The sequence below is a fragment of the Gambusia affinis genome, linkage group LG13 (assembly GCF_019740435.1).
Source record: "Gambusia affinis linkage group LG13, SWU_Gaff_1.0, whole genome shotgun sequence".
Classification (NCBI taxonomy): Eukaryota; Metazoa; Chordata; class Actinopteri; order Cyprinodontiformes; family Poeciliidae; genus Gambusia; species Gambusia affinis.
The window spans coordinates 21146283-21174253 of record NC_057880.1 but is presented as its reverse complement, the minus strand read 5'-3'; the positions used below and the strand labels follow the sequence as shown (position 1 = coordinate 21174253).

Sequence of the window (27971 nt, the reverse complement as noted above, 5' to 3'; positions counted from 1 at the left end):
AGCGGACAAAGAAAAACATGAATTCCTCCAAAGAGAAATAAGCAACAAAACCAACACCACATGGCATTTATAAGATTGGGGGTGGCAGTCTGGCAGCCATGGAAGTGCTGGAATCAAAACAATTCAAGTCCAACTGTTCCACCAAGCAGCCTCTTAAGTGGACAAGGCTTTAACAACTCTAATCTAGCAGACAGAAGCCTCTCAAATATCAGCACAGTTGGATAAATAGACTGAGAAGCCCCAAATGAGATCCTTTTTTTTAGTTTGGCATTTCAGATTTTTTTTTTTTTTTTTAAGGTTTTGCTTAAGAAAAATGTTTTGACGGAGCATTTGACTGGAGCTTTTTCACATAAAATGTAACTGAAAATTAACTGCGAAATAAATTCAGTTTTCTATGTTGAACTTTACAGGCAAGCTTTGTTTTTTTTTAATGTTGGCACTAAAAAAACAATTTAAAAAAATTTAAATAAAATCTCACCACATTTCCTTTAGCTATGGGCCTCCATAATGCAGAAAACATCTCTACTTTAAAACATGTGATATAGTGGAATTTGTTCATTCAGTTACATAGTAAATGAAAATGAGTGTGTGCTGAAGATTTAGCTACTGTACATATTATTCTTCAAAATAATGACTAAGCCTCATGTGTTTACGGTCCAGTTAGAAACTATCTGAAACCTTTTAAACCCTGTTGTGGATCAGAGATTGTTATTGTATTTTCCAGGCACATGATGCCATTTTATAGAACAGTGAGGTAACTGCTACCTTCATATTGTATACATCAAGAATAACTTAAAGGAAATTTGACTTTACAATCTGACGACTTAAAATTGATCCCTGTCTTTTTAAGACGTTCTTCTTTCCGACACTCTGTCTTCAGAACGTCATTGCAACAATGTTTCTCCATCAACCATTCTTAGGAAAGTTGGACTGAGAAGTAGTTCAAGCAGATTCAAAGTTCCACTAGATATTTGCTTACTACTGCTAGTCTGAAGAAGCTTAGTGAGGACGGTGCAGGGTAGGAGTGCTTTGTAGGGCAGAAGCTCGACTGGAGACTGCAACTCCAAAATGTAGCTTTGTGGGAATAGGAGATGCTTTGTATGAACAAATGTTTGAGTACCCAGAATGGTTGCCACGGGAGATTCAATGATTTCTCAGACATTCATGAAAGTATCAATGCATCATTCCAAGTACGTTTTTAAACGTACTTGGAATGATGCCTACATGATATCAAGCTAAAAAACATTTCTACTTTAAATAATAAATACTCTCTTTACACGGGAAAATGTTAAAAATGTTTTTTTGCATTTCCCAGACTCCTGAGAAATTTTGTTCAATAGTCAAAATTTTCATATTGACCCCCATACGCAGACAGTCTGACATGTTTGACACAGAAACAAGTGCAGACAAGTAAGCACAAAGGACAACTTCATTCACAGACTATAAAATTGCAACAAAACAAATTCAATCATATTCTGCATTATCAACAAGATGTGATGTACAGACAGAAATCAACCAGTGCATTTCTAGAGAAAACTTTACGTGCAAATTCATGGATGTGGTTGGTTGCAGTGAGGAGCTAATCTAAGTGCAAGAGCACAGACACAGAACAAGTGCACACCTCAAATTTACAAAGAGAGGCAATGGACAAAAGATGTCACAAAGTGGCCAAGTGCCAAGGGTGGGGTCAGCAGAATAACTGTCAGGAATCACAAACCTGTGCTAGAAGACTCCGTGAAAGTAGAGCAGTAGTTTTAATAAAGTTCCCAGGTTCTAGATAGTAAAACCAGCTGGTAATTACTAACTATGCACAGCTGTGTGCGATCTCAGGCATATAACACTCACAAGGAACAAAACAAAACAAATAAAAAATAACAAACAGCAAATCAATAGCAGCCTCTATGCCTTCATTTGAAACCATTCCATGGGCTGGACACCCACATTCACTACAGCAGAGGAACAAACAGCTGCACAGAGAAATAGCCCAACCCCTGAAAGAATGCGAAGGCTAAATCCCCCAAAACAGGCCTCGGGTTGGGCTCTCTGCACAAGTGTTCATACAAACATGTCTGAGAGCATTAAATCTGCATAAGGCAGAAGTTACTTTGAAAATTAATTAAGCACAAAGCCACCAGGTCTAAAATCAATTACAATAAATATTTTAAAAGTCACATAAACAGTGTCATAAATCCTCAGATTCATTAACTATTACCATTATTCCTATGCAACAGAGAGAAACACAACTACTTTAAGCCTTTGTCCACCAATTGAGTGGTGAGGTTTTACTGTGTGCATCAATAATAATCTATTACTGCACTCAAACACATTTGTCTTTAATACAACCCTTTCTATGCTGCACACAACAGAGAAAGTCATGGGGGAAGGGAGATGAGAAATCTATGTATGAGTTGTTCTATTAATGCGCCATCATGTAGCCTCCTGACCTTGTGAATCCTGCTACCTGAACATGATTTCTCCAGTGTTGTGGCAAACAAACACCACCAGCTGCTGCTATGAATGATATCATCAAAAAGTGAAGCATTTAATAGCAAGAAATGTGCAATAAAATACACAAGTGCCAGGATCAAAACCCAAAATGGAAACAGACTTTTAAACAAAGGAATCACTTAGAAAGCAGAACCCTCAAGTCAAACATTGTTTAGTGTAATAACTGCTGACTTTGAAATTTGAGTTATCGCATCCAAAGAAGGAACAATGCTTAAAAATTGGAGTCTGGAATGCACTTCCAGAAGAGCACAGATAATTGGGCTAATTATTGGAATTGGATGATTTCAGACTTTCTCATTCTTGATTTGCCATTCAGAGTAGGGCTGCATTACATTAGAACATCTTGAACTGACAATATTAGTAAATCTTATCATGACAATCAGTGCAATATGTGCCCATCTTATTCCTTCCCCATTTTCTACACTCTGCAGCCATAACTTACGCTCAAAAATGTCTCCTTTTTTTTTAAATAAGTGAACGCAGCATAACAAAGCAACAGGTTGCAGTTGCCAAAATGCTTCAGCAATTTTAGTATATCATAAGATAACCATGCTAATCTCAAATTTAACATGGTTTAAAATGACAACTATAAAATAATTTTGAGTTTTCTTTGAAATATTAACCCACTTGCTTAGCTGCAGATCTGTGCAATACTCCCTGCTCTCTGTCACACAATAATAAATTAAATTAATAAATTAATCAATCCTAATTAAAATGTGCATAAAAGTTGCTCTATTGTGAAAATAAATGATTTAACAATCTAACATACTACGGTTACTCAGAAATGCTTTCCTTTTATCAAGTTGAATAAAGTCCTATTTGAAGGCATATTGTAAGAAAAAACTAAATACATAGCTGATTGAATTTACATTTTGATGTACGCAAAAACATAAATTGTTGTATAGCTATAATTAGGGACGCACTATTCAGACTTATCCTAGCTAATACCAATTGCCAGTTTTGTTTGAGGGGAATTTTTTTTAAGTCTAAACACAAAAGCGCTGCCGGGTCTTCAATAGAGCTGGTAGACTTGAACCAAACAGAAAATATAAAAATTGTAAAATTATCCCAATTATTATTTTTCTTTTCCGAAAAAACATGCATGTGGGAGTTCTTAATTTTGATGCACACTCTATTAGATGATGAGAGACAATTCTGATCTTTGACTGATTCATTTGTGCGTTTCCAGCTGCATCCTGTCTTGCAAAGTCTAGATATCTATCTAGATATGCTGTAATATTTTTAAAACTGGGTTATGTATGTACACATACCATCATTACATATTTCCAATTGTGGGAACATTGCTACAGTCCCACTTGAACTTGCATACCCATGCAGGAACGAAAGCAAAAGCAGACAAAAACAAACATGCAAATCGATAGCAGAGGAAACGCTCCCCTTTTGCAAGCCCACTTTCAACCAAGCAGATCTAGGTCAAAGCTGATTAATGTACCCACAGCCCCCCAGAGGGTTCCTGATCAGGTGGCAGCAATGCCTGTTCACTGACGATCCATGCAAACGCAGGGGTATTGAATGTTTCTGCATTCAGCACCATTAAAGCCAAACGGATGGGCCGTGACATTCGCATGCAGAATAACCAACAAAGCAACACACAACGCTGACCTAAAAGAGCATGCATATTTGAATAAAAACAACCAGACATAGAATAAAAAGCAAGAACATGTGTTGACTACGAACTCCCTGCCAGCTCCGGACATAGATCAGTTGGATCAGCTCTAAAAGATGAAAAGGATGCCTGCTCGGCATCCATGTCGCTGTATTTATAGACAGTTATACTATTAGGCGGCATGCATTCCGTAAATCTGATCAAACAGTCTTACATGGATACGCAACATGAGAAAAAAAAAACTTTTAAATTGTTTTGAAGGTAGACGAGAAGCAGATGAAATTATTTTAACTGAACTTTTGTTAGCTTGGTATAACGGTCCCAATATAATTTTACACTGAATGTTTTCAACAACTTCGGGTTTTCTGTGACTTGGGAAGGGAATAATTTTACTTAACTTGACGACTGGAAATTAGCACCTGACACATAACATTCAAAACAAAATAAAAATAAACTGACATGTATTGAAGAGTAAAAAGCATCAACGCTGTAAGCTAGATAGCTTTAGCATTAGCTCCCGTGCTAGCTAGCCTCTCTTGTGGGAATGTGAAGAGAAGCTCGTCTTCCCCTGCTTCACAATACGGTAAATGAGGGCGTTGTTCGTTACAATTTATATTTTATTAAGCATGCTTTATTTTATTTTTTAAAATATTCTGATTCGTGGGACAAGTTTCTCCAACACAGCAGCGTACATGTTACCTCGGAACGCAGCTTGGAGATGATCGGTCAATCTCCCAGGTCGCAAAGAGGTTCATGGGCACGGGCATAGTGCTGGATCCAGAGCCGAGAACCACAGCCCCGGCCAGCGCTCCGGTCGGGGGCATCGTCGGTGCAGGTCCGCTGCTGCCCGGGTTCAGGAAAGCAGCCCGAACGCCTCCTCGGTCCACAGCCGCCGCCGCCATCATCACCACCACCACCACCACCACTGCTTGGAAGCAGCTATAGTTGAGCGTCGGACGAACGCGGGAGCCGCTGATCCCCTGACTCCGCCAGCTCGTATTCCTCCGGTCTCCCAGTTTCCCTTCACAGACTGGGGATGTTGATAGGCGGGGCGGGGCTTGTCCCCGCTGATAGGGGGCAGTGTTGGGTTGGACTTTTATTTACAAGACTTGCAAACATGTGGGTGATTCTGATTCAGGGTGAATGGAAGAAGAGATGGATCATTGGATTCAAAAAAATAACTGATATTATTTTTACAATTTTGACTTTAATCTTGCAAATTAAATTTTGAATTTTGAGAATAATTGTCTGAATTTATTTTATTACTTTATTCTCACAGTTCTGACTTCGATCTCAGAATTCAGACTTTAATCTCATAGTTCTAACTTTAATCTCAGAATTCTGATCATTTTGATTGAAGCCTCAAAATTTTGACTTTAATCTCTAAACTCAACAATATGATTCTGAGAATTCTCACAATTCTTATATAAATCTTAGAATTCTGATTTTAATCTCACAATTCTGACTTTATTCTGTCTTTAATCTCAGAGTTTATAATTCTGACTTCAATCTTAAATAGTTTAATCTCACAATTTAAACTCAGAATTATGAGAATTCTGACTTTAATCTCAGTTTAAACTAAAAATTCTGAATTCTGAGAAATCAGAATTCTAACATTAATCTTACAATTCTAACGTAAATCTTAGAATTCTGACTTTAATCTCAAAATTATGACATTAATCTCTGAATTTATACCAACAATTTTGAGAAAAAGGTCAGAATTCTGACTTAAATTTTACAATTTATTACCATAATTCTGAGAATTATTACCATAATTCTGATATTATGTTAATGATTTTGTATTACCATTCCAAAACCATCCAACCACTATTTAAACCCAGTTTTCCTAGCAGAGTTGCTGAAATAGGAAAAACAAACACACGCTCACACACACCCTGGAGTCGGGTATCGGAGACCAACCGAAGTGATGTGGCGCAAGTTACAGTGTTCAATTATCTTAACAGTCACGTTGGACTGTGGGAGGAAGTCAGTGTGCCTGGAGATCATTCATGCATGTAGAGTGAGAGCATACAGTCTCCATGCAGAAAGAACCCAGGCTAGGATCTGAAACCAGGACATTTCTCGCTACAAATCAACAGTCTTACCAACTGTACCTCATTGCAGCCTTGTGAATATAAACTTAAAGGGAACTCTTCTAGTAAAAGTAGAAATTGAATAAAAAGAATACAAAAAAAACTTAACTAACTAAATCTGGCTGCTGCTGACTGTGTGAAACTAATTCCAGTCCTGTGAATAGATTGATAATTATATCTTTCTGTATATTAATTGCCTTGGAATGACATTCATTGTGAACTGGTGCTATGTAAATAACCTGAATCAAACCAGATTTCACTATTTGGGCCAGTATAATGCAGCCCAGATTTGACAAGTTGAAGTGGTGTACATTCTGAAATGGATCTGTTTGTAGTAAAGGGAAAAAGGCTTTTGTTATTTTGAAAAAGAAAAAAAAAAACAACAACATCCTGGCATGCTGAAAATTAAAGTCTGGAAAAGTTTGGAAGTTTGGATTGGCAACCCTTTATTGAAAAATGTTTTAACTCAAATTACATTCTTGTTCAGAATGTAATTCTGATGGATGCTTTGATATGGTTCCTATCAGGACAATTAATTTTTTATGGTTCTATCTCCTACATTAACTAATGGTTAGAGACTCATGATGCATCTGATGGTCTTTTATATCTCTTCTGGTTCATTCAGTCAACATAGTCGTGCAAAATTTGCAGGTTATCCGTGAACTCTCTGCCTCTCCAGTGCCTCGCCCAACCAATCCCAACAGATTGCTCAATGCTTTGACTTTGCCCACTCAAGCTGATCTCTAACTGCCACAGATTCTCCTTTATAACCTGACTTTCAAGATTTTTCATCATAAATCCCATGAAGTCTATCCATAGCCCGCTGTTTTGTGTTACTCCACAATATGTTTCATCTCACCTTTCAGGTTTGTTCTGTGTTTAAACTCTTGATTTTTTTATTTACTCTAACAGTTAAAACAAAACATTGCCATCTGTTTTACAAAGGTCACATATAAATTGTTATATCTACAAAATAGAGCAGTGAACTTATTCAAACTTAGTTTCTTTAGAAAAATCACCACATGTTCCACCTTTTTTTAATGTCTTCACATGCTATCTTGATTGTACAACACCTGAAACCTCGTGTTCAACTGGTGATAGTGTCATTATTCATATGGCGCAAATGTTAGGAAATCCAATGACAGTATCTGTGACTAAAGACTCCAGTCTAGCAGACTTGACTTGACATGCTCATGTGGGTTGGGTAACAGTGCGACAGTCTGTTTAGAGTTGGCTGAAAACAAAACGCTTACAGATTTCCACTAAACTCTTTGAAAAGTGGAAAAAAGCAACTAGTTTCGAACCCACAAAAACCCACAAATATGACACATTCAGTGAATAAGCCTCCTTTTCTTTTCTACTGTCTTTTAAAATCCGGGTTTACGCATGATGCATTTGTAGCACTGTAGCCAGAAGCAAATCTGGAGTCATTAAAAAAAAAGAAACTGAATTCACTTCGTCACTGGCAGATTAACAGTGATAATGACCTATTTCAATAGGATATGGTGTATGGAGGGAAAAACAATTAATTTGCCAGACTCTGCAAAACTCCAGCAGTATTTTTAAATGACTTAAGAGCCAAGTTCAGTCAGACTGGATGGAGGGGTTGGGTAAACAGAAATTTTCAAGTCTTGCCAGTTGGATTTAGGTTTGAACTTTCACTAGGTCATTCTAACGCATACTTGTCCTTTGGCAATAAAAGAAATTCATTAAATTGGTAGGAATTTTCTAGTCATATTGACCTCCTAAAGTGCTTTACTCTAGAGCCATGTTCAGCCACTCACATTCATACAGTGATACAAAGAGCAGTAAACAACCTGGGATTAAATGTTTTGGCCACACATTGACATTTGAAAGGGGAAGCTGCAATCGGAGCCACAACTTTCTAATTATAAAACAAATACTTTACCAACTGAGCTACTGCTACCTCGATATTAAAGCCAAATCTAAGCCAGGCGTGTTCAACATGAAGCCTGTGGGCCATTTACACCTCTCGAAATTATTTTCTGTGGCCATTGACCGCAGTTCAAGAATGCTATAAATTTCACTGGTCAGCATCTTCTGTAAAAAATATATGTTTACAGAAGGTTTTTACAGAAAAATTTAAATCTTCCAAAAATCATAAATGTTATGACAAACACATTACAGCATTTTGGTTACTCTTTAGCACAAATGTTCTTTTTTTTTTTTTTCTTGGAAGAGCTTTTCCGGCTCGTATTTTTGTGACAGTAGGCAGACAGGAAGGAGGGTGAGAAGGGGGGGAAGGCATGCGGCAAGGGTCGCTGGGACCAGGAGTCAAAGTAGGGCCTCCAAGCGTGAGGCGCGCTAACCCCCTGCACCACCACAGGATGCCTCAGCACAAAGTTCTTTAATTAAATTTTTTTAGGAGGCTCGATAACAAAAATCAAGTAACTTTTATTCTAAAGCAAACTTAGAATAAAATGTGGCTAAATACAGCATGCATTAAGAAAAAAGAGTGCTAAAAGAGTATCTTGTTCTTGTTGCTGAGAATAAAACATTTTTTTCTTTAGTCAAAGAAACTTTTGACTAGAAAAAAATATCCCTTTATGTTTTAGCTTTATTGATGAGCAGAAAAAAACAGAAAATAAAAGTTATTTGCGCTGTGAACTAAATTTATTTTAGTTCTTAAGCAGTTTGGGTTACAAAATATTTGTAAACCACTAATCTCAAACATTTTGTTGAAGTTCTGGCTGTATGTCTAGGGTCCTGCGAATATTGAAAATCATTGTGTATCACAATGAGAACAGGGAGGATTTGTTCTGGGTGATTTGCAGAGTTTGTTTTCCACTGCACAGTGTTTTGCATATATGCCAATGTTCATCAGTGTCCTCTTACAAACCTAAGAAGTTCACATAACAGCCAAATTCAAGAGTTTGTTTTCCACTGCACAGTGTTTTGCATATATGCCAATGTTCATCAATGTCCCCTTACAAACCTAAGAAGTTCACATAACAGCCAAATTCATACCAATAATTAATTACTCCTGAGTAGTCTTTGTTTACTGATTAGGGAAATCTGAATATTGGTTGTTGCATTTCATTTAGGGGTGTATCTTTTATTTATTACCAATTCAAAATTATGCACAATTTACATTACAGTTTGTAACTTCACAAAAAGGCTGAAAGGTTATGAAGCCTCTCTGCAAGACTTGTATTTGTTTTTTCCTTTCAAAGAAAGTTGAAATACAAAGGTACTTTAGTATGTACTGCCATCCAGTGCACGAAAAAAATACTGCAAAAATAATGTGGCGCATTCGCCACAGCTGCTGCATTCTGCCGTTCCTCCAGTAGATGGCACACCATCTCTATGTTTCTGGGTGTCTGACATTAAAAGAACAATTGATTCTCTGCTGCCTCATTCTTCCTTCTCATCACTCCCGACTGAACTTTTTTCCTCCCACAGTGTGAGTGGGTGGTGCACGTAGCGTGACACAACTGATGTTTCCACCGAAACAACAAACTGACACTTTTGAGATGGCTTTCACCTCAGCCATGAGATTGTCATGTACCTCAGGATGCATGCTCTGTGGCATGCGTCCTCCAATCTTGATTTCAAGCAAACAAAGATCAGGAGGAGAAACAGGGCTGCGAGTGCTGAAGTTTCAGAAAGACCGCAGGGCACTTCCTGGCATCAGAGATGGCGAGCAGACTTTGACACTGGCAGAAGAGCGATTGCTGAAATGCATCTCTCTCAGCACAGCCTTTGTCAGGGAGCAACATCTTATCCTTTCACTGAAACCTTTTCATGATTCCAGAGCAAGACAATACAAATGTGACTTCCAAGCATACATCTATTTTTAGGTGTGAGCTATTGTTTTCGGTGTAGGGTTTTGTTTGCATGCCACCCCCACACATTGAAATGGGATTTTTCTTTTAATGAAGAATTCTTTGAGGACAAACAACTTCTTTTCAATCACAGCACAGACTGAACTCCCATATTGTGGCTTAAAAGTTGAAATAAAATCCTTTGAGAAATCTTGGTGGAGAGAATGCTTTGAACTGTAGGAAAATAAGAGAAAACTTCAAGACTGCTCTTTGAGAATTCCTTTTTTCTAACCCTTAAAAAAGAGAAAACAAGCAACATCTCTGCTAGAATCTCAAAAATTTGGGAACACAAGCAGCAGTCTTTTCTAGCTAAAAAAATAAATAAATAAAAATACCACATCTACACTCTTTGGCAGAGATGCTGTAAAAAATTCTATAAAACAAGTACAGAATAGCTGATTGGGACCCTGGCCTAAATACTTAGAAAACCAAACCTTGAATTGAAAGGATTATTACTTAATCATTACAAAATCACAGATGCCATACTTATTGGTATCCTTAGCAGGCTCTATAAAATAAGTGTAATGCCTTGTACAAAAATATAAAATAACTTGAAATAGAATAGAATAGAATCTGTTTTTGTCCCACAGTGGGGACATTCAGGTATCACAGCAATTTAAGATGAGCAGGAGCATGCAGAAGGTAGTACAGTAGATTTTATTGGTAGGAGCAGTGATGGTAACAAAGGCCAACAGCTGCTGGGAGGAAGGATCTGCGACAATGTTCCTTTGTACACCTAAAATGCACAAAGAAGGTCTGTCACTGAAGAAGGTCTGTAGCACAATAACAGCTTCATGCACGGGCGAGAAGATATTATCTATTAGTGGTGCTGTTTCAGCTACAGTCTAGGTATGAAAAACTGTACCAGAGTTTCAAAATCATCTGCATTGTAAATTATAACTTTGTCTCCTGCTACCTTCAAAAAGAAAATAAGGACCACCTAGAGATATCAAACAGAAACATATCTCTCTCTCTCTCCCTTGTTGACTTCATTGATGTTTGAAAGGAGAAAGGAATTGAAGTTTTATCTTCACAACTTAATTGTTTAGATTATCTATGGAGCTGCACTGAGAAAAAAAAAAGTAGGGTTTGCGTCAGAGTCTATCAAGGCCAAGTCATTTACCACGACTATAGAGGAGGTTTCATTCATCACGGAAACCGCGCACAGTGATTTAGCTCATTTCCCACACACAATCCTTCTGCCACCCCAGCTCTCAGTGCTCAGCTATTGGTCTCCAGTGAGCAGCCAGGCCCAATTTAAAGATCCAGTCTATTTTTAATCTGCTGGAGAGATTGCCACATGCCCTGATACAATAGAACAGATCAATCTAAAGCACACATCGTTCCCTCGTAAAGCACGCCTTGCACCTCTCACTCCTAATCACACCTCAAAAAGCTAAGGGGCTGCAGATAAGCAGCTGATCTAATTAAGGTTGTGCGAGCCCGGCACATTAAGGATATTATTTCTCATGGATTATATCCTTTGACAAGATGCCATCAGTGCACAGTTTCATGAATTATGATTCATCACAGGTATTATGATTTATTTTTTGCTTGGCTTAGATTGTGATGCTGATTTAGTGTGAGCAGCATTTCACCAGAAAGGTGAAACATAAAATGTCTGTGATCATAGATCTTATTAAATCTGGATAGCTGCAATGAGAAGACACAACGCAGACCACATAGTTATCTCTGTTTCAGTGAAATTATAACACTGCTGTAGGGAAACAAAGCTCAGTGTATTTCTCTATGAGTAATCCTAACAGTCTGGATTACTAACGAGATACAGTTTCTAAAAAAGGGTCTGTTTTCTGAACTAGCTGACAGACTATGTGTTTTTGTTTTTTGTTGTTTTTAAATAATCTCCTAAACAATTTACACTGAATAAATCATTATGTAGTATAAAAAAAAAAAAAAAATCCAATTTTATTATCTTGAAGTGGGCAAAAGTATATTCCAAAGATTTATTTAGTATTTTGTAGTTGTAGCAGTTACAAAAGAACAAAGAACAAAAACCAAAAAAAAAAAAAGCATGCCTCAACACAAAGGCTAACCTAAATTTATTCCAAAGAGATCTTGAAGACATTTAGAAAAATATTCTCTGGACTTATGAGACAAAAATGGAAATTTTCAAAAGGCGTTATCTGTTACATCTGGTTTAAAACCTATGAGGAGACACTACATAAAACGTATGAAATGCATATGTTTATACTAGGGTGGTGCTAGGGTGAACGTTTAATTTTAGCAACGGTCTGATCCACCTTAAAAAGTAAAGTATGATATTTGAAAAATTCTTCAGACATTACAAGTACTTACTTGATTCAAGTAGTAATGGATGCTGTTGCCAACAGGTGATTTTGTGTAAAATGGTTATTCTTTCACATGATGTTTTCAACAAAAGTGTATGTAAAAATAAATAAATAAACAAATAAATACAAATTTCACCCCAAAATAAGATATAAATAATATGTATTGTTCTTATTTTGGCGTGAAATTATGCTACTGCAATAAAGAAACAAATTTCGCATTTTTTTTGCATATCTTTACACATCATAAGTTGTGCTGTGAATTTTGCATCATCTCAGCATCTACTGAGAGCAGTTAGTGGTAGATTTTAGAAAATAGACTCAGACATTGAAAACCTAATTTTCAAAGTTTTATCTTCTACTATTATTTAAGGTCAGAGGCATCTTATCTTCATCATAGGTAAAATAATGATTTAACTAAAATTGATTGAATTGAGAAACCCAAGAAATTGAGATCATTTCAGGAATAGGTAGCAGTCCACTGCTGAAATGAAAATGCCCTTTAGAGGTTCTGATTGAAATTAGATTCTTTAACAACAGTAATTGGTTTATTATCAAAGAAAAAATCTTTGTGGCAATGTTAAGGTTTCTAAAAAGATAAATAGTTAATAGGAAATTTCACAGACAGTGCTTTGCAGAAATATTCACACCTGTTTTCCTCCTACAACTGGTGTTCAACAACCTCACACTTGGTTGTACTTTATTGAACTTTTAGTTGATATTGAAAGCATTTAACACCACACAGAGCACTGCTCAATCCATTATCTGAAAACTGAAAAAAATGTAGCACAATTTCAAAGTTACCATAACAGGCTAGCCAAGAAGAATCAGAGAAACAGCCAAGATGCCCATTGTAACTCTGGAAGAGCCACAAAGATCCCTAGCTCAGTTGGAAGAAGCTCTTGGAAGGACAAATATTAGTCAGACGCTCCACAAATATGGCTTTTGTGGAAGAGTGGGAAAAAGGACACCATTGTTGAAAGAAAGCTCTAAGAAGTCCTGTTTAAATTTGCCAAAAGCCACATAGAAGACACAGCAGACCTGTCAAAGAGGGTGTTCTGGTGAGATAAGACAGAAATTAAATTATTTTTTCCTTCATGAAAAACTCTTTATGGTAAAAAAAGACAGTACATTATCCACAAATCCCACTGTGAAACATGAAAGTGGCAGCATGATGCTTTGAGGATGTTTTTCTTTACCAGGGAAAGAGGAGCTGGTCGAAGTTGATGGAAAGATGAATGAAGCTAATGAAGAAAAAGCTGCAAAACAGTTGAGACTGCAGCAGACGTTCACCTTATAGCACGACAACAGCACCTAACACACAGACCAGAGGTCCACAGCTCTAATCCTCAAGACCTTCTTACAAATTTTAGGTACTTCCCTGTTCTAACAAACATAAATGAAATGTACAGCCTGTTACCAGCAGTGTGAAAACAGGGATACATCTAAAAGTACCAGGAAAGCAGTTCCCAAAGATTTGAGGTTGAGATACCTGGTTTGGATAAAAGGATGTTCATAATGTCAAGAATGAAACTCATTGAAGAATCTGTGGCAACACAAGAAAGCTGATGTTCACACAAAGTTTATTAAAAAACTGAAATCTGTGGTCGTATTGCTATTTTTTTTTGAAGGGGACCATATCTGGCAATTCAATCTAGATAAAGATATTTGCAATTTTTAAAAGTCACAAGATTCTTGAGCAGGGCAGATTTGTTTTCTTTCTCACATATTTCAAGATTTTGACAGGCATACCATTTGACAATGCTATAAAAAACAACAAGGAAATATGAAATTAGTTCATGAAGTCCTGCTAGATCATAAGGTATGTAAATTAGAAAGGACATGATGTGCCAGCTCATCTCAGAGTTGCTGTACGTGAACTCTGCATTGAGCATTCATAATTCCCTTCCTTTCAGCAGCATTACAACACCAGCTCAATTGATCTGAAGAACGTACAAGCACACTCCCCTGGCACTCATTGTTTTTCCTCTATTCTAGACAATGCAGCCAGGAGAGATTAGAACGGTGCAATGAAATCTGTTTGCATCAATGTCTGTCAGAGAGCAGGCTAAGGAGAAACCCTCAAGGAGTCCTAAAGACCTGCAGCAGGTCTCACGGAGCGACTCGGTAGCCTCACAAAACACAACACTGGACACCTGCCAGGATTAGGAGGAAATGCTCTGCTGCCATTTAGATTGTCATTTACATATAAGCAGGATATGCACCTGCCTGCTTTCTCTCTCCATTTTACCCTTCATGCATTCAGATGGGAACCATTGTTCAAGAGGAGTCATTTTCCATTTAGATTTCCCAAAGTAAAAAAAAAGCACAAGGGAAAACGTCTGCCATTTTAATAAGAGCTGGTTATTTTCTCCTTTGGAATTGTACCTGGATTTCAAGTACAGATCTTTCTCTCTATTAACCTCAATTTCTAAAATGGCAGCCCTGAGGTAGGTCTGAATCCTGCACTCCTTTGAACTCAGCTGCAATCGGAAAACCGAAACTTCTCCATGAAATTGAAAAGGTATCTACCTATCACAGCGCTTCCCTGAAGTCAACCAAAACGTCTCGAAGCAAGTTGTGAAATGCCGTATTTTGAAGGGTCGGGGTGTTAGAGCGTACGGCAGCAACAACTGCCATCAGCATTCCTCAAAATGTTTATCCTGTACATGTAAAAAGAAAGTGCAACAAGACTGAACCAAAATGCAATGCCTTGCAACAATATTCTTAACCCTTAAGCTTTTCCACCTTTTGGCATGCTATAAAGAGAAACAACAATGCATTTTGCAAGGATTTCACAATGCATATTTGTGCAGTGGGAAGAAACTAATGTGTGGTTTTCAGAATGTTTAGTAAAGAAAAATCTGAAAAATGTGGCTCACATTTGGATGAATACTTTTGCAGGATACTGTATGCTAAAAACAAGCATTTTACTCTGAGGTGTCGTAGGCCACGTAGCTTGGCACAGCACCTGTGCTAGTGGGATGGGATCATGTGTTTTCAGTTCTATGAGGGTTTTGGGATAGCATGTGGTTTTGTTGACAGCGTATGTTGGTTGGTGGGGTCTGCTGGGTGTCGGTTAGCAGCTGTGATAAAGTTTAAGTTTCAAATTTATGATTTGTTGAACAATTTTTTCATAAAGGTGACTGGGGAAGCAGGGTAATGTCACATTTTCTAGCTTTTGTAGAGGAAGTTTACTAGGACAGGACAGAGCCCACAAAAAGAGTAACACCTGTTAAAAAAAAGTTTAAAAACTTCCAAAGCATGAATTAACTTATTTCAGAAACCACTGATTTTTGTTTGTGGGGATCAATCCCAGCCACATAGAGAACAAGGACTGAATAATACTCAGAGAACAAAGGAAACCAGTGAAAACTCTGAATCCCAGAATGGGCATAATTAACCTTTTTCCATGACAGCTGTTATGATAGTATCCAAAGTGAAGTCTGCTGTCAGTGTATCCTGTAATCTGATCAGAGATTCCCCAAGAAAAGATGTCAGCAAAGCAGGTATTACTTAAGATGGCATTGAAACTGCAGCTTCAGTTTGACATTTACTTCTTCATTTTTACTACTTTTTTTCTTGTAGTTTATTAGTTTTTCCTTATTCTTTTAAAGATTTGTTTTAGCAGTTGTAGGGAGGAGAGAGAATAGGAAGACATGGACCATTTCCCCAGTTGTCTTTTTTTCCAATTTTATTTAGTAGTTTAGTTGAATGTTACTAGCTTTACTAAAAAGTTTAGTGAAAGTTTTACCTGATAATATTTACATTTTGGAGAGAAGTGCTTATTCTGTATATGTGCATTGTTTGAGACTGAGTGCTATTTGGCTATTTCTGATAATAGGATGATGTCCCAACTTGTTATTTTTGCTAAAAACCTCAAACTTATCTATAGTTATTTGTAGCCAACCAAACCAAAAGTTGCACAACAAACCTCCTTAACTTAACATTTGCTTCTGTCTTATACACATTTAATATGTTCCAATATGAAATGTGTGTTGTGAAACACGCAGTCAAACAGGTTGATAGTCCATCTTTTTTTTCATTTCTCAAACCGCCTCCCCCCCCCCAAAAAAAAAAAAAAAAAGACAGCAAAGGAAACTTGCTTTGTGACCTCTGGGTGTGGCAAAATTGCTTATCCAATCTTGCAAAGACTTGGGATTTGTCACAGATGGAAAGCACTTTGGAGAACAACTCTGTCACTTTCAGCCTAGTTGTATTAGTGGTGAAACATGTATTACTGCTGTTCATTTATTCAGCAGTAATGCATGAATTGTAGACTAGTTCATTAAGGATTTGATAATACGACAATTATAAAATGCAAATTTGTGAAATAGTGGGAAACTGAGAAAGCCAACAGATTTTAAGGAGTACTCGTTTTCATTTGAGCTGTCCTGAGCAAACAGGACATTTACTAGGTGGACAGGACACAATCCTTTCAAGTTCTTTAGAAAAGCCATAGGAGTTTGGATTGGGGTTAAGGAAATAGGAGACTGTTTTAAATCAGAACAAAAAAAAGAGGTACTACAACCTTTGATTTGCATTAAAAGAAGGAAACGATTCAAAGTATCTCGCATCAAGCTACAACAATGCAACCAGAAACGCAACTATCGATGACTGGAAGACTGATGTCAGGATGTTTTTATGTTTTATGAATTTTCTTTTGTACATGTTATGTTTTGCAAGGTAAAGAATGCTCTTGAATGGTTTGCTTTAAGTTGTCCTTCAACATGCACTCAGCTGTGACGGGAGGCAGGCAGCACAGCCTGTCAGCAATGTCAGCAAAGCCTAGCCTTGACCTCCCCTCTGTCCAGAAGTTGTCACAGATTTCTCTTACTCCCCCTCTTGATGGCATGTTTGAGGCAGCACAGCAATTGGTATTTTACAGCTGAACAGGAGTAGGGAAAGGATCACCTAGCAAACACAGCCCTGAGGGCACCAATACAAAAACAGCGTGACTTTATCTTGTTGGTGAGCTTTAAATGTCAGGAGCATATTCCCTGACCTCTGTCAAAACTAAATTCTGTCAAAGTGAAGTTGTGATTTAGTGTTTGACCCGTTACCTTCAGCTTTGGATTCAGGAAAAAACAGAAGTTTTGTATATTAAAGAGGGAGTTATGCTTTCGAACATGAGCTATTCAGAGTCTGAGAGAAGACGCTGTCTTGTTCTGCAAAACAATTTGGGAAAAACTGGCCAAAATTTATGTGCGTCTGCCTATCAAAAGCAGACAGATGCACATAAAGAGAATTTTTTCTTTCATCTTTTTCCATAACATATCAATTAGTTTTTCTTCAGTGCACTGAGGGCTGTGCAGTACTGGAATTAGATCCACTACAAGCCAGTGGTCAAACCTACATGTAAACAGCATGAAGAATGGTTCTGTGAGGTGTCCTGTTGTGTTAAACCACAAATTAAATTTTCAAACAAGTTTAAGACTCACTGGCTACTTTATTGCTTGATCAGAAAATCAGAGTTTGTTCAAATGGAAGAACTGAGAGCAAACTGCCATTTGTTTTGCATACGAGTAGAATCAGTCTGTTTTAAATCTCTCTGTCCACTAATATGTAAATATATTTAATCTTGCAGTCCTGAGTGCCACTCCCTCGAAAGTATCTGCTTACGTTGTGTTATTATCATGTCTGGATAAACCAAATATCAGAGACACACTTTCATCAAACGTATTGATGTGTCTTGTGTTTGTTCATTTAACTGAAAAGAAAGTTGTGGTTCTAAAGAGGGTTTTGAAAATTGCTGAAGATATTTCCTGATTTGGAACAACAATTTAGTCATCTTGAAACATTAAAAGTCAAACTCTCTTTACTGACACACCAAAGCTTCTATTTGGGCAATTACAAAAGGAAATTCTACCCAAGTATCAAATATTAGCATTTGATGTTTGCAAAATTGCCTCTGGTCCAGTTTAGGTGACTTGGGCATCTGGTTTCAGGATTCCTCCCTGGTGAGGTGTTCTGGACATGTTCCACCAGGAGGAGACCCAGAGGACAACCCTGGACTTGCTGGAGGGACTGTGTGTTTGGGCTATCCTGCAATTGCCTTGGGATTCCACCAGAAGAGCTGGCCCAAGTGGCTGCATGGAAAGAGGGAAGTCTGGGCCGCTCTGCTTAGGCTGCTGCTGCAGCAAATTGACCCCAGGTTAAGGAGAAGATAATGGATGGGTGGCATTTACAAGGTGGATTAACTCCGAGTTAAGAAATCAAAGTCACAAGGAATAGCTGTAGTGGTAAAATAATTATCTTTGTGTCAAACAGAAGTGTCTTAGAGGGGAATTAGCTGAAAGACTGAGAACTTCTGCAAGTGGCTACATATTTACTTCTGAAGTCAGTGCATTAATCTGGAAATGAAAATCTTCTCAATTTAACAATTTTTAAATTGGAGATTAGATAATTGATGAGTTATAATAATTCACAAGGTAACTATTAGCAATACAAGCTAAAAACAACATTCCTAATGTTTTCAATCAATCAGTAAATCATTCAAATTAATCAATCAGGTTCATTTGCATAACAAGAAGGCAGTTCCAAGTGCTTTACATCATAAAAACCCCAAAAATACAAAGTCATAGAGCACAGTCAACAACTGAAGCATTACATTTTGTCAAGTGCTATTGTTACACATCAGATTGTTGAGTGACGTTTCATTTGTAATGTTTCAAAAGCAACTGTGAAAATGGTGGGGTTTTAGTCTAGATCTAAAGGAACTCCGTTTTTTGACTGTTTTGTAGTTTTCTGGAAGTTTTATACGTTAAAACCCTAAAGCCTGTTCACTAACACAGGTTAGAAAGTATTAAATGCTCAAATAACACACAAACTATCAGAAGTACAGAGTACAGTGCAACAGGTTATTTCTGAAGCCATTACTTTACCTTTAACAGAGGGCAGCCATGTTGGATTTTGAGTTTGTTAAAAAAACCTCCAACATCTCTACTTGTAATTCCCACTTCAGGGCTGTTTCCTGATTATTTTTTCGCTTTGAGCCTGAAAACATCTGACTTTTGAGTAAATATGGAACACACAATGAAACTATATTAAAGTATTCTTTTCTCTGTCATATGATTTTACTAGAAAACTTTTGAATTTATTAGGTGGTACTTGCAGGTAGCAAATCAAGATACATGGTGACAAAAAGTACAATAAAATATAACATAAAAATTAATTATGTCATGCAAATTAAAACACAAGTCACAAGTTCAGGAACTTGCTTGTCGTTTGCCTGACCCAGATATGGAAATAAAAACTATTTCTTCAAAAGTAAAACTTGAGAAGCAACACTGAATACTTTGTCCTTTTTCCTTACAACACCCACACAATCTATTGCACGTAGCAATGAATCTGTGGGTTTGTCACCTCGCCAGCTGTCGCCTATTTTCGCTCCTATGAAAACGATAAGCAGTTATCTCCTTCATTTATTTTGTGCTGTTACATTTACAAATAACAGTTTGCACTGCGATAGAAACTTTTCTTTTTCTCAAAGTTTGATTTCTGTGGAGTTTTTCTTTGTCTGCTACACGTTGACTTTGCAGGGACTTTTCTGTGAAAAGAAAGCAGACTTACTTTTCTTTGTAAATTAAATGCAGCTTTTTCTGAAGGAGACACAAATTAGGTAGACTGGAACGAGACTGGGATTTTGAAAGCGACTAATGAAAGCTATTTTGGGAGTTTGCAAAACACATTGGACTTTCCCTGCAACTTTAGATTTTTTTTTAGAAATGAAGTTGATTTTTAATCAAATGAAAAACAGTGATTTCTTTAATCTGAAAGAAACATAGGAATCCCTTTCTTTTTCTGACTCTCAAGAGGAAAAGAGCACTGGAAGGAAGAGGCACACTGGAATCTGGGTCATGGGATGTAGTCAAATTTTTAACTTTTCTGTGGTTGACTCCACTCCAGGCTTTTAGCTGGACTTGTTACCATAATAGTAAAGTCGAGCTTAATGATTACATTTTAAGCTAGAAAACAAGAAAAGCTTTAAGGTAGTGCATGCAAGTACGAAACCACTCTCATTTTCTAATGATTTTTAAAACCGAAAGGTAATTTGAAAAAGCACTTTTTTAAAAACCAAAATAACCCTTTGAGTCAGGCTGCTAAACCAAGAAGGCACTAAGACATCAAAAAGATATCTCCTAAAGGTTTTCTTCCATTTGCACTTTTTGAAGAATCTATTTTTAAGTTACTATTAATAAAAGGCAACTCTAAACAAATGGGTTGTTAGATTTGATTTAAAGACACTCAGTATTTTAAGAGTTTGTTCCCGATTAGGGACCATACAATGTTGTTTCTCCATTTTGCAAAATTGTTTTCTTTCAGTTCTTTTAGAAGATTTTCAAACTGAAATGAACAACTTAATATGCCTCGGCATCTCAATTAGATACACGTTCAGACTAGGCATCTCCAAACCTTTACGTTTATTTTTTTCCACCATTCAGGGGTGAATTGGTTGGTGCTCTTTAGATCAATGTCTTGCTAAAGATCCCAATATCCTTGACTGTGAGGCTACAAACTGAAAGCCAGGCTTTTTTTCTTTAGGATTTTTGGTGTGGAGCAAAAGTTGTGTTTCCATTAATTACATCAACTCAGCCAAGTGCTGAAGCAGCAAAGTAGCTCTGACCATCCTACTACTACCACGTTGAAAAATATGTTGGAACATACCATCTAAAGTAAGTTGGTTTCATTTATGACACAGACAGTTTATGTTACGGTAATATTGTGGTGAAACAAATGTATGTCACCTTGGAGCACTGTTAAAACTTACTGGTAAATTCAGGTCAGGTATGTTGATGCATTAGGCTCATCAAAATCATGACTTTTTAGTTTTCCAAAGTTCTTGCTTCCAGAAGAGTTTGCTTATGTGTGGCTTTGGAGGCGATTACATGGACGACTTTCCTTGGTGAGGGTAAGGGATTAGAAAAGCATAAGAAACCAAATATAAAATGGTCTGTTATCTCACACCAAGCGGGAGTCTATGCACCAGATGTCATCTTTATGTGGGTAATGGGTTATCACATCTTGAGGCACAGATTACAGGCTTATTGTCCTCCCCTCCCTCTTTTAGATATGACGTTTTCATTATCTTGTCCACACACTGTCACCTTAATGACTCTGCTCCCTCTCCTCGGCCTGATGCGCAGTCACAAAGAGGCTTAGTTCCCCGCCACCTCATTTACCCTCTCACACCAATCTTAATAGCTCCTTATCACCATAAACATATCACTGGATTCCAGTGATGACTTTCTGGTTATTAACTCTCATATCGCAGTGCTAAAGCCGATGAGAAGATGGGAAATTTATAGGGACACAGTTTGAAAATTAGAAATGGTTAATAGTTGTTTAGCTTTATCTACTTAGAATGTGATTCAGAACAGTCTGACAGATGCACTTATCAAACTGCACGTTGGATATGGCGCCAAATGTCAGCGCAGTGGAGAATCTGCAAAAACATTTAAAGTAGAAGCTCGATTTTGTGCCAAACAAAGAACCCTTTCTTCTCTAAAGGCCATTTAGCTGTAGTGTGACATAAAACAAGCAAATACGGCTGAGACTGGACATCATATTGGCAAATGAATGAAATGTTACGGCTATTCACAGCCATTAGCACCCTATATTATCCACTTGTTTAATCAATATGAACTTAATCAGGTTGGACAGCTTAATTACTTAACTAACTTTGAGTTGGTGTCGACTTATTGCCTGTCTGTACTTGAGACACAGGGAAAACCGCAAGGGAATAAAGTGGGATTAGAATGCTACAAAGTGAAGCAAGAGCAGCACCTTCATGCACAAACGTAAAGTGGATCATGTTGAAGGCAATGAGAGGATAATTTTAGATTCATAATCGTCTTGAGGGAAAATCAGAAAAGTCAACTGCCTCCTCGGCAACGTGCTGCCTCGTTTAATGAGCATTATAATCCTAATTTTTTTTTACTTCTGAGCAATATTTTGAAGTAAGGTAGAACTTTAACACTTTGTATGAGGTTTATTATGCAAAGGCCATGATAAGATACATTTTGACTATATGCAAAATTCTTCTACAAAGCGCTATTTCCATCCAAATGACATACAGCCCCTTGCTAAACCATTTATAATAAACATTTTTGCAATTTGGCACTTAAATAAAAGTCGGTTTTATTGAGATTTAATATGATAACCCACAATATAAACATAATTGTGAGGTGAAAGGATAATGATGTATGATTTCCGAAAGGTTTTCACAAATAAAAACCTAAAAACAACGGTGTGCATTTGTACCGTACTTACTTCATTACCGATTCTCCATAAAATCAAGCCTTTGCTCCAAAAATTGAGAAAATTAGAAAATTGATTAGAGAAGCAGTAAAAGTAGTCAAAGTTATAGTAGCAGTCACTACTATAAGTCATGAGCTGCACAAATCACACCTTTATGAAAGAGTGGCAAGAAGAAAGCAGTTTGACAAAATCCATGTCGGGGGCATGGATTTTTCCACAAGTATGTGGAAAAAGATGAAATCAAACTAAAAATTTTGGCCCTACAAAAACATGATGGTGGCAGCATGATGCTGTGGGGATACTTTTCTTCAGCAAGAACATTGAAGCTGCAAGGAGTTAGTGAAAAATAGACAGAGCTAAACAAAGGGTACAAGAAATAAACCAGGTGGTTGCAAGAGACTTGAGACTGAGGTTCATCTTCCAGCAGGAAAACAACTCTAAACATACAGCCAGAGCTGCAATGGAATAGTTTAGATCAATACTTATTCATATGTTAGAATGGACCAAACATCGTCCAGAGAAAATTTAATTGAGAATCCAAGCCATGGATTGCAAAATCTCAATAAATGTTTGCATCTGCTTTGTTATTTGTAGAGGTTTTCTCATTTCAAATCCCGTCCCTGCTGTTTCTAACATTCCTGTTTGCAGATCTCTGGTGTTTGGACAGTGTTTCTCACTTCTGGTACATAGTCTATGGATGTTTTTTATGCACAAATATACCTGAACATTTTACACCATCCAGTCGCACAATTCCTCTTGTTTTCTTTTTTCTTTTCTACAAAAGCATAAACATTGGATTTAATAAACAACATAAGTTATCAGCTTAGAATTATGCAGAATAATGGAAAATAGTAATTCTGAAGGTAAAACAGCAGCAATCACAATGCAACAGTAGAAATTACACAAAAGTGAATGAGTACCACATGATTAATATTCAGGAGAAATTATTATCAGTGGGAAGAACTGGTGAGACTAACTAACAGAATGCATTATAGCTGTGATGGAAGCTTTACTAGAGGAGCTGAGAAAAAATGGTATGTAGACATAAGATGCATAAATATCAGAGTATATCAGCGTAAGGTAGAAAAACAACAAAACATTACTAAACACATCTATTCAAATCGTAATTAAAAGAATAACAGAAAACACAAACCCAACAAATTTTCAAAATCACCAGCATGACTCTGCATCCAGTCTGACAGTTTCAGCTGTTTTAGAAAGAATAGAGAGTAGAAATTTCAGTTTATAGATGTGCAAGATAAATGTGGAAGAGACATACTCTAAAAGACTTTTGTTTCCATTGCAGCACAATGAGCTTCTTTAAAGTATTGACTCAGGAGGGGTGCTGAATACAAAAATACACCGTAGACATATTTGTTTGTAAGAAGTGTTCACAATTATGTTCAAATTTGGTGTCAGACTTGGTCTCCCAATAAAATATGTTAAAGTTTATAGTTGTAACGTGAGAAAATGGGAAAGAATTTAAGTGGCATGCAGACTATTCACAGGGATTGTTTGATTAATTGTCTAAAGACTATGGTGAAACTTTTAATGTAATTCATGCAGCATGTATTTTTATTTTTCAATCAGAAGAAAAGTGTTGGGTAGATCAATTTGCAATCCTTTGCAGCGATGCTTAAAAACACCAGAAAACCAATACCCAAAAGCAAAAGAAAAGAAAATCCATGAAGCCAATTGTTTGTACTCTGTGCTTGACTTTTACTTAGAGCAACATGTCTGTTGATACAGTTGTCTGAGATAAAGGTGCCAAATGAGCTTTCAATAATAAAAGAAAAGAGAATACAATTACAGTTCTGTTCTTTTGTTACAGACAAATGCAGGTCAACAAGAGTTGAGCAAGTAAAAAATAATGTTTGGGATAGCAGAGAAAGTATTAGAATAGTAACTACAGTGTTCACACTGCACAGTGGCAAGTCACGATCTGCAACACACCATTATATAAATGTTTAAACTCTGCGGGTTATATAAATTGCTGTAGTCTGAAATGAGGGAAATCTAGAATTTCTTATGTTTTGTGAGTTTGTACCAAGAGATTAATAGTCTCTAATGTCTGGTTGCTTCACGAGTCAGAATAAAAATCCTTCCAAATGTCACAAAAAAACACTGTAAGTCAATTCAATTGAACTTTGTAATAAAATTCAGTTGTAATGCACTGACCTCCATTACAAATATGGATTGTAAAGCATGTTGTTCAGTTTGAAGATCCACTAAAGTAAGATTTATTGCTCAGTGATAAGAACGTTATATAGGATCCTTGTTGTAGAAACATATACATAATATTCTCCACTTTACATGACAAGTAGTTAAAAAGTCCAAGTTTAAACTGTTCTGCATCAACTCTACCCATTGTGTGGAGGATAAAAATGAGGAGTATGATTGAAGAAACACCATCTCTACAGCACATTATCATGGCTTATGGCTGTCTAAAATGAGCATATGACACCTTGACAACATGAAGGGAGCAATGAATCGAAGCCGGTACTATAAAATCTTGGACAAAAATGATTGAAGATAAGTAGTTGATGGGATTGATAACATGGTGATGACCCAAAACACCCACCAAGGCAACAAATGAGTCATTAAAGAAGATCTTGAAGTGACCCAACTAGTTTCCAGGCCTCATTCTTACAGAAAATCTGTAAAGGGAGCTGCATCAAAAACGTGAAGAACCTTTAGAGAAGTTCTGCAATCTGACAGTTACAACAAACAGGTGCTAGCTCACCTTAGCCTGTAGCTCCTCATACGAATGACTGTACATCCCACTCCCCTGCACTCTATCCAACTGAGCCTGTTATCTATAATTTAAGAGACAGCCTCAGCTTCAGCACCTGAACTGCAGCTTCTGACTGATTTAACACATTTGTGTGAACTTGAGGCCAAAAGTCTGTCAGAGGGCCTACATTTGCATTCATTTGATCTGAAACCTTTGTCACCAGTTCTGTCCTCAAGTTGAAGAAGTTGAGGAGCTGTAACTTAAAGAACGTTCTTCCTTTTAAAAGACTTATCCTAGGATATATAGATGATTAGCTATGTGTTTAATGTAATGTTGTAAAGCACACATGTAAAATCATAGTGACATATACAGCAATGGAAAAGTTTCACAGGAACTTAGCAATACGTGTTGTGTAGACCTTGAACGGTGTGTGGAAAAACGAGCATTCTGAAACAACACTGATGGCTCGACTTCTTTCAGCCATGCTACGTCCCTTTCAACCAAAGTTTATTGCACATTCTCTCTCACAAAAAAGCTCAAGCCAAGTCTGATTGGATGGAAACCAACTATAAACACAAATTTTTATGTATTGCCAAATATTCTCAATTGGATTTTTGTTACAAAAACAATTGATGTGATAGCATGACAATGCTATCACAACTAAGCTTGTCCATGGTGTAACCACAGGGATGTCTGTGGTTAGGTAGCTGATATTCCTCACTGAGCAATTTATTCCACATGAAACTTCTGACAGCTTTCTTGCGACTTTCTTCAATGCCTTTCTTTTTGCCACTTTGCTATTAGAACCAGGTTTATGGAGTCCATGACCTCCTTAGCCTTCTCCGTGAACTGTCTGGCGAGTTTCTTCGTCTTCATGATGGTGTTTGTTTACTAATGTTTTCTAATAAACCTCTAAGACCTTCTCTGAGCATCTGGTTTTATACTGAGTTGACTCTTACTAATGAGGTGACCACTGAAGGCAGCAGGTTCCACTTCTTACTTTCAGTAGATTTCTTTTCAGCTGAAGGCTCAAAGAAAACTACTGGTTTCTCACGTATTCATTAGAAAAACGTTTTGGAAGACTGTTTCATTTTCTTTCCCTTTCACAACTTTGCACTACTTTGTGTTGGACTGTCATACCAACACAATGTCTGACAGGATATTATGCAAAATTCACATTTTGAACATTTTTGTACTTTCATTTGGATTTCTATTGCTTCTGAAAACAACAACAAAAACAAGCGGTTTAAAAAAAAAAAAAAACCTTCCAAATGTTGGCTATAAGTTAATGTTTTTTGGTGTCTGGAAAATGAGCTTTGGAATGTAGCGTCACCCCTCACCTAGCAATCTCAGCAAAGCCTAACATGTTACCTAGCAACTCCAATGAAGCCCAGCACGTCACCTAGCAACTCAGTAAGGTGAGTTGCTTAGTTGCGAGGTAAAACCAGATGTTTGGTCTGCTGGTTTTACTGCTATGTTTGCTGTACAATGGCTGCTAGAAAACAAAAGTGTTTTGTTGTTGACTTACCATTTAGAAACCACTTGCTGGTTTCTTGTTGGTTGTGGTAGAGGCTCTGCTTCTGTTCTTTTTAAACAGGCTGTATAATTGCACATCTCAAACTAGAAAGAACTGAGCATATTAAAATATCTCTATCTAAGAATGATTTTGTGCAGAAAAATAATAAACAGGATTTGCATAGCCAATAAACCTATTCTAATATGCTCAAGGAAGCATAATAGCTACCTTTAATATAATTTCAAAGTGCCATTTGCACACGGTATAAACATGCCGTGTCAGCAAACTTAGTAAGAGACTAAATTTATTGGGGCAGTACTTGACAGATTGGGTCTCTCATAAAGCCTCAACGAGTTTAGAAAAGCAACCTCCTCCTGGTCTTCTTTGCTGATCATAAATATTAGCGTTCTGTTCTTAGTTTCCATATAGACTGCCCTTTACAAAGAACAGTGTTCACACACACACTTGTTACACCCTGTGTTATTTGGGATACTGTTTGTTGTCCACATGTAGCAGGAGACAAACGGATTTTGAAAGCAGTGACAAAACCTTCATACACAGGATCGATACAAATGGGCTGTTATTAGGCGGGATTGGACAGGGTTGTTTGGGGAGTTTCTCAGCAATTGGATAACTCCCCCCTACACAACGCAGTAATCGATCTGAAATTTCCCCACAGCCGATGCAGTGAATCTTCCAGCTATTACTCATTCCTCTCCACAATGCATTATTGGGCAGCTATAGCTTGCTGTCGAAGGAAACTCAGTTCCCCTTCTCCAGGGTGGTGATATAAACTTTCAACTGGAAGACAAAGACAATCTGTTCTGTTTCTCTGGCTTTAGCAGGATGAATATTCACAGCTGTCAAGATACAAAGTTATCTTGCATCTGCAGGGTGAATCTCTCTGCTCTCAGAAAGGAAAAGGATTAGGATTTTTTTTAGGGTTAGAGCAGCATAAAAACATAGAATCATAGACCAAACATTCAAAGCTTTAGAGTTTTAGAGTTTAAGGACATAATATGGTTTAGAATGCCAATGTTTACATATAATGGTTGCTATAAATATATAGTAATGATAGGAGG

The 27971-nt window shown here is 37.1% G+C and overlaps 1 protein-coding gene across 6 annotated transcripts in view; it reads right to left on the bottom strand.

Annotated features, from left to right (window-relative positions):
- Window positions 1–27971, bottom strand: part of zmp:0000000755 (phosphofurin acidic cluster sorting protein 2) — a 162936-nt gene that overhangs the window by 44875 nt on the left and 90090 nt on the right. For 2 of the 6 annotated variants that reach the window (XM_044135800.1, XM_044135799.1), the window contains exon 1: window positions 4835–5289. The exons of 2 other annotated variants lie outside the window; for them this stretch is intronic. In XM_044135800.1, coding sequence (XP_043991735.1) covers window positions 4835–5040 — 206 coding nt within the window. In that variant the 5' untranslated portion in view covers window positions 5041–5289. Of the gene's footprint in view, window positions 1–4834; window positions 5291–27971 lie in introns of those variants that run through there. 2 more of the 6 variants (XM_044135798.1, XM_044135801.1) reach the window with 2 other exon arrangements.